At 37.2% G+C, this 8,361-nt stretch overlaps 1 protein-coding gene across 1 annotated transcript in view; it reads right to left on the reverse strand.

The window, feature by feature from the left end:
* The window catches only part of LOC103211313 (magnesium transporter protein 1), a 127,447-nt gene extending 121,251 nt beyond the window's left edge, over positions 1–6,196 (reverse strand). The window contains exons 1-3 of the mRNA XM_007957259.1: positions 6,191–6,196; positions 4,856–5,025; positions 438–606 (exon numbers count right to left, since the gene is read on the reverse strand). Coding sequence (XP_007955450.1) covers positions 438–606; positions 4,856–5,025; positions 6,191–6,196 — 345 coding nt within the window. The remainder of the gene's footprint in view (positions 1–437; positions 607–4,855; positions 5,026–6,190) is intronic.
* Positions 6,197–8,361: the final 2,165 nt, after the last annotated feature.

Here is an 8,361-nt window from a genome sequence, read left to right on the forward strand (position 1 = left end):
GAGTGCATGAAGGGATGGACACAGGGAAGAGGTAACTATTGGAAGGAAGTGGGAGGGAAGCTGTTGCATTGTGATATGTGGTCAATGTCATGAGACAAAGTGTATGTGAACTGTTGTATGGAAAGTCAATTTGCTCTGTAAAATTTCACCCAAATTACAATATAAATAAACAAATAAAGACAGGAGGCAAGGGGGTAAAGACAGGTACCTGGTTCTATTAAGTACTTTAATGTGACCACAAAATTACATATTGGTGGCATAATGGTAGGATTCATACTGTGATTTGAAAAACTACTTGATAGATACTATCCAATTTTTATATTCTAACAGGTTAGCACTGACACTTAGATTTCATGGTTAGCTCATGGTTGCCTTTTAGTTCACCATCTACTACAGATCTTATATAACACCTGTAGTATTAACTTTTTGTATCCTACTTTGTCCAGATTTAACCGACTCCTATTAATAGAATAAACCAAAGATCTTACCATCTGAAATACATCAGAGCCTTCATCAAAATCCACCATAGCAAAAAATATCTTGTTGGTAAAGGCACTGGAATATCGCCAGGAGTTTGCCAGGATCTGGAATTCTTCATCAGCTTGCCTGTATGCAATCAGATTTTTGAACACAGCATATAAAGCAAATTTTAAAAGCAATCTTTTCTTAAAATCAGCAGTAAAATAGATCCAAATAAGCAATAGCAATGTTTTTCCAGTGGGGGAAAATATTTTATAAAAATGACAAGTAAATCATGTTTGTCTGACACAGTTATGGATAAACCTTGGGAGATACAGTCATTGCTTTGGCAAAAGAGAAACCTTTGCTCAAGTGTTGGCGATTTTATCAGAAAGTAGTAATTACATGACTCCACTTCATACTCTGTGCCTGTTGCCCATTGTTATGGACTGAATTATGTTCCCTCAAGGTATGTGTTATAAATTTTAACCTCTATCCCTCTGCTATAATCTCATTTGAGAACAGGTCGTCTTTATTATATTAATGAGGCAGTAGGCAGCTCTGGTGGTATAGTGCCTAAGGCATGTGACTGCTAACGAGAAGGCTGGCAGTTCAAACCCACCAGCCACTCCTCGGAAGGAAGATTGGGCCTCGGAAACCCAAGGAGTGGTTGCTGTGAGTCGAATCGTCCTGATGGCAGTGAGGTTTTTATTACTATTAGTAGTAGTAGTAGTCTAGAATCTTATCTTGAGCTGATCTCTTTTGAGATAAAAAAAGAGATTATACGAGTAAATAGAGGAGAGATGGTGTATGGTAGATGCCTAGACACACAAAGATCTTCAAGGATCCAGGAAGCAGAAGCTGAAGAGATAAGGACCATCCTCCAGAGCCAACAAAGAAAGAAACTCTTTCCTCAGAGCAGGCACTTTGAATTCAGGCTTGTAGCTTCCTAAACTATGATCTCTGGTAGCACAGTGGTTAAAGCATTGGGCTTCTAATCAAAAGGTCAGCAGTTAGAACCCATCAGCCATTCCATGGGAGAAAGATGAGGCAGTCTGCTTCCATAAAGATTTACAACCTTGGAAACCCTACAGGGGTCTCCATGAGTCAGAATCAACTTGGTAGCAGTGGGCTTTTTAAAACTGTGTGAAAATAAATTTGTTAATTATAGCCACCCATTTGTTGTCTTTCTGTTATAGCAGCACTAAATAACTAAGACACCCATTCTAGAGCTTTTAGTGGTCACTGGAAAATCTGGATAATTGTCTCTGCAACAGTCTTTAATATTCTAAATTATTTTTAGAGTTCAAAGAGAATATAGAAGTGTTTTCACCCAGAGAAAGTAGGAATACAATTTTAATCAATTTAAAAAAACCTAAAGCACACATACTACCTAGTAAATTAAAATATAGTCAAACAAATTACTAGGTGAAAGATAAGTGTCTAGGGAATTCAAATTAATTAAAATCTCAAGTCATCTTTGACTTTTCCCTTATTTCCCAAGTGCTTTTGGTTTCAAGATGTGTAAATTCTTCATCTGTGATTATCTTTTAACTCCATTCCTTCCTGCTTATTTCCACTGTTATCATCTAAAGTCAGATACTTAATATATGACATTAGGATATTAAAATACTGACTTTATTCTCTGTCCCTCCAATCCTTCTTACACCACAATATAGATCAGTCTTCCTAAGTGACTACTTCCTGAAACCCTTGCTCTTCTCAGAAATTGTTACTGCTTTTCTATTACCTTCAGACTAAAGTCTCAAAGCTCTTTCACTGGTTATTAAAGTTTTCTTTTTTTTAAATCATCTACCTCCAAATAAAGCCTCACCACTAAGCAATCTCAAACAGGATCTCTTAATTTCAGAACCCTGTCTACTAGTGCCTCTGTACCACCACATACATAGTTGCTTCTAACAAGAATAACCTGCATCTATCTAAATCTGATGCATCTTGTGTAGGCCTAGCACAAATTTTCTCTCTTCCATTAGGCCAATCTTAACCACTCTTGTTACATGTCCTTCCTGAAATTTTATAATATTTATTATGTATATACTTCATTTGGTACTTAATCATAAATTGCCTTATATTGCCAGATAAAGTGTCACGTGTATAACTCATTTCCCAAATAAGATATGAGTAGGGCATCCCTCATACACTTCTCATCTCAACAACACCAAATGTATTGCACACATTGCTGTCACTTTTAGTTGGTAAATTTAGGTGGTGAATGAGCTTAGGAATATCTAAACTAATTTTAAGTTTGGTTATAGAATGTAAGACACCAAGATATCAGTAAGGAATCAACTTAGTAAGAATTCCAGTAATTTGTACTTAAGATAAAATTATTAAGGAATTTGTGCTTATTCCTTGACATTTTTGTACATTCTTGATTGCTAATGAGTGAATAGACTGAATTGGGAGTAATTCTAGACTAAGTTTATTCATAGTTAATATCAATTATTCTTTTTCCTTCTTCTATTAACTTTTATTAAAAAACAAAACAACAAGAAAAAAACTTTTGATTCATACTCAGCAAATGCCCACAAAAAAATAAGCACTTTATAATCAAACACCTTAACTATCCCCACTTCCAGGGAGAAAATCCCTTGAAAAAGGTTACTAAGGCTTAGGATAGCATCACACACTATTCTGAAAGAAGGCTGTAAATTCTTTCCCACTGCCCAGGCTGCCAGTTTTGGAGAGTCTCCAAGTTCTTACTAACTTGGTTTTGTCATTTCATGTAAAGTGAATTCCCAGATGATACATACCAATCTAAAAGTATAAATTAAAACACATGTAAAAAGTAAAAACTGTTTTTCTTTTTAATATCTGCTATTTTGAATTATCCATGGTGTTTTTGTTTAAAGAAAAATAAATCTTTATTTCTAAGCTTATTCAGAAACAGTAAAATGAAACCAGTAAATTGCTGCTTCATGAAAGTTTGTAAGATGCATTGTTAGTGTTTCCTTCATTTCCCTCTCCTGCCTCACATTCACTATAAAATAATCTAGAAAAAAGAAAAATTTCTAAATCCTGCATCTTTGCTTTTTTTAAAAAAAATTCTGTTCTCTTATAATCCAAATTTAGGTTAGTCACCATTATTCCATTAATAAGTATCTCTAGCTTTGACTATACCAGTTAAATTCTTGGAGTCTATTTCTTCAAAAAATTGGGGAATATTTGCTTTACCTAACTTTTGGGATTGTTTTGATAAAATAAGAATATGAAATTGAAAGTACTTAGAAATAACAGAACACTATATCAATGCTATTGGCATATGTTTATATAACTGGATACCAATTCATAAAATAATTTGGCTGAAGCAAAAATCTGATTTTTTAAATTATTCCTATGATAGCTACCACAATATCTTATCTAAGCTCTTTGTTTCCCTCACTAAAGGTCAGCACTTCAAAGCCTCCAGTGGCTCCACAGGAGAAAAAGACCTGGCAATCTGCTCCTGCAAAAATTTACCAGGGCTTCAAACCAGTTTTTCCTCATTTAGTCACGGCTGATGAAATCAGAATGGACTCAAATATATAAAATGTGGGTGAAACAATAACAAGAAGGGGAAAATTATGGGTCAATACACTGATAGAAACTTAATCTTCCTCTTGAAAAACAAGTGCAACATGCGTGTTGCATAGCAACCAAATCTCTTCACCAGTAGTCCAAAACAGTTGTGACCCACTCGAAGATGGCAACCAATGACATCACTTTGAATGCGCTCCACAGTCCTGGCAATAATCCAATTTCTCACATCAGGCTCCTAATGGGGCTCACTATGCCTCTTCCAAGCCTCCCATTCCAAGGCTTTGACTTAAATGTTTTCTGTTAAAGGTATCATTTTGCTTCAGCCAAAGTTTAAAAATTCAGGTTTGTTCCAATTTTACTTTGTCAGCCATGATTGAACTGGTTCAAAGCCCTGAGAATTACAGCTAGGGAACGTTATGAGGCACTTCTACTCTGTCATATAGGGTCACTATGCGTCATAATTGACCTAACAGCACACAACAACAAATACAGACAACCAAGAATTGACCATAAAAGAGAAACAGTATTAAGTGTTACTATTGGGTTTTTTTTTTTTCATTTGAGTAAAGTCAAAACCAAAACCAAACTCATTGCCATAGACTTGATTCTGACTCATAGCTAGGCCCACCGGGTTTCCAAAGGCTGTAAATCTTTACAGAAGCAGACTGCCTCATCTTTCTTCTGTGGAGTGACTGGTGGGTTCGAACCACTGACCTTTCAGTTTAGCAGACAAATGCCTTAAATGCTATACCACGAGAGTGCCTATGCATACTAATTATTGATGAATCCACTTAACTAATTTGGTTCTTCTGTTTTATGAGTTATTTAATTTTAAAGTATAGCTGAAAGTTCATACTTGCATACAATACACTGTCTATGAAGTTGGAGAGCAGTGAACATGACAATAACGGAGTAGTTTCTTGGTGGGGCTTTAACAAGGCGACGGAACTTGTCTCCATTCATTCTTATTACAGGTCTTTTACTGGTCCATTCCATCAGCTGACTAACCTTTTCAGACAACACCATCTAAAAAAGACAAAAGGAATATACTATTAATAAACTCATTTGGTATTTAAAATTCCATTTAAATAGGCAATTTACTTAAAAATAAGACTGACTAACAGATACACAGAAAAAGTAAGAGATTTAAAAATAAAATTTGGTATTGGCCTGATGATAAATAATTAGTCTTATAATTGCATTCTTCCTATAGTGGATACATTAGGTACACAGGCTAAATGATCAGGTACATCTAGGCAAAAGGAAATATACCCATGATCTCTATAAATGTGGCAGATAATATTTCTACATACTTATTTGTATGTGCTATAAGAGAGTCCACATATATAATAGAGCTAAAGGGGCAATGTTTCACGGCTCTTCATAGAGTTTTCCAGTAATGTATCAGACAATGTTTTGCTGCTATTTTATAAGGTTTTCAGTTACCAGTTTTTTAAGAAGTGGATAGCCCTATCCTTGTTCCTCGGAAGTGAGAACGGCCAGACATCGTTTCCCCTACTTTGGTCACGTTATCATGATATCCTGGAAAAGGATATCATGCTTGGCAAGGTAAAAGGTCAAGATGGACTGACACAGTGGCTGCAATGATGGGTTCAAATATAGCAAAGATTGTGAGGATGGCATAGGACAGGACAGTATTTTGTTCTGTTGTACATAGGGTCGCTATGAGTTAGAGCTGACTCGACGGCACCTAACAATAACGGAGCAGAGTTAGGACAACTTCTTAGACCCAGCCAAATACCCAGAGGGACTGAGTCACTGGGCCCACAGGCCCAATTGGAATAACATACTACACAAAAATATTGTTCTACATTCTACTGTGGAAGTAGAGACTGGGTCCTAAAGGCTTGCAAGTGGACATCTAAAATGCAACAATTGGTCTCTCCTTGTCCAGAGCAAAGAAGAATGATGAAATCCAAAGATGCATGGAAACAATTAGTCCAAGGGACGAGTGGAACATGCGAACCTCAGCCTACATGACCCTGAGACCAGAAGAACTAGATGGTGACCGGCTACCACTGTCAACTACTCAGAAAGGGATCGAAACAGGAAACCTGGAGAGTGGGGGAAAAAATGTGGAACAAAACTCAAAACCATAAAAAAGACCAGACTGGTGAAACCCCTAAGATTATGGCCCCTAGACACCCTTTGGGCCTTGAACTGAACTCACTTCCATGGCTTCCAGCCAAACAATAGACACGTGGATAAGATAAACATTACACCAGATAGGTGACACTCCTTAGATCAACCATGGGAGATCAGAAAGGCAGTATTTGCACAGGGAGATAGCTCAGAGGGTAAGAAAGAAGGACACAGTGAAAATATAACCACAGAAGAAATGGGAAGAGAGCTGTGATGTGATGGGGATTGCAATCAATGTCATGAAACAAAATGTGTATGAACTATTATATGGAAAATGAAATTGCTCTACAGACTTTCACTCAAATCACACACACAAAAAAATAATAAAGTGAACAATTTCAGTGGCAGTTTAGCATGACTTAGTTACAAGTCAATAAACAATTTGGTAAATTAAAAAAAAAATTACATTCTTCCAAAATGAGATGTATTCAGGTATTATACTTTTGATGTGAACTATTATTTGCTAGGGAGCTCTGGTGGCGTAGTGCCTAAGGCATCTGACTGCTAACCAGAAGGCTGGTGGTTCAAACCCACTAGCCACTCCTTGGAAGGAAGGTTCAGCAATCTACTTCCATAGCAATATCCCCTTGGAAACCCAAAGAGGGGTCACTATGACTCTGATCCAAATAAATAATATAAAATCATAAAACCTTTCATTTGCCAAAGATTCCAAACAATGTTGAATTAAACCAACAAGTTTTATTTAAGACTTTGCTACTCTTAAAAAAAAGAAAAGAAAAAAGATACTGTAAGATCCAACAATTCCAGTTCTGGGTATACACACAAAGGAATTGAAAGCAGGAATATAAAAAGGTAAAGCATACCTTGGAGATACTGTGTGTTCAGTTGCAGACAACAGCAATAAAGCAAATATTGCAATAAAGCAATTCAAACAATTTTTTGGTTTACCAGTGTATATTAAAGTTATTCTATGCTATACTGTAGTCTATTAAGTGTAAAATCACGAAAAACCTTGAAATATAGTGAGAATTAGCAAAATGTGACAGACACACAAAGTGAGAACATGCTGTTGTAAAAATGGCGCTGATAAACTTGCTGGATGCAGGGTTGCCACAATCTTTCAATTTGTAAAAAACAGTATCTGTGAAGCACAATAAAATGAGCACAATAAACACTGAGACCAGAAGAAATAGTTGATGCCTGGCTACCACTGCCAAGCACTTGGAAAGAGATCAAATGAACACATAAAGAAACAAATGCCTAAAATAAATCAGGGGTTTTACATATTTTGTTTCAATGGCATTGATTGCAATCCCCATCATGTAACAGCTCTCTTGTTACATCCTCCTTTGGTTACCTTTTCCCTGTGTCCTTCTTTCCTATGCATTTCTGCCCCCTGAACTATCTCCCTGTGCAAATACTCCCTTTCTGATCTCCCATGGTTGATTGTTCTAAGGAGTGTACTGTGGTAATAAGGTTAGAGTCAACTTGCCTGGGCCTGGTTTTGAGTGGCTGGGCAGATGGTGGTAGCATTCCCCATTTTGAGACTGGCAATCAACTCCATGATGGAATCTACTGTGAGCAGGTGAGTAGCTGCCTTAGGGATATGGTATGCTCCCAGAATATAAGGAGAAGCTTTAGGTATGGTCTGTAGCTTTTGGCACCCTTCAGTCCTGCACGTAGCCAAGTCGTCGTTTGGCATCCTGCCATGTTGTCTACCAATCTTGGGACTCTTAATGGACTTGAATCAATGGCCTGCCTTCTGGTTTGGTAATATCAGGATTGAGCCTTTTTACTTGTCAACCTTGGGTTTGTCAGCCTCAGCAGCCAGGAGCTGCCTGAGTGAAGAAAGCCTTCAGCTTCAGTGGGCCGGGAGCAAGAGGCAGAGCTGAAGCCCAAGGTTGAGGGGCTTTTACCCAGCCCCTATAGCCTGGCAGTTTGAACTTGGACTTCTAGCCTCTAAAACTGTAAGAGAACAAACTCCTGTTTGGTAAAGACACCCATTTGTGGTATATTCCTGTTAGAGCAGCACTAGGTAACCAAAACATGTACCTACCTGGTGTAAATGTTCACCTTATCTGCCTGTCTATTGTTTGGCTAGAAGCCATAAAAGTGAGTTCAATTCCAGACCCAAAGGGTGATGACAGCCCATAGTCTTGGGGGTTTTACCAGTCTCTATCAAACCAGTAAGCCTCGTCTTTTTTTTTTTTTTTATGATTTTGAGTTTTGTTAAATGGA

This window comes from Orycteropus afer, unplaced genomic scaffold, assembly GCF_000298275.1.
Source record: "Orycteropus afer afer isolate SDZICR_OR568_19922 unplaced genomic scaffold, OryAfe1.0 scaffold00723, whole genome shotgun sequence".
NCBI classification, from domain to species: Eukaryota; Metazoa; Chordata; class Mammalia; order Tubulidentata; family Orycteropodidae; genus Orycteropus; species Orycteropus afer.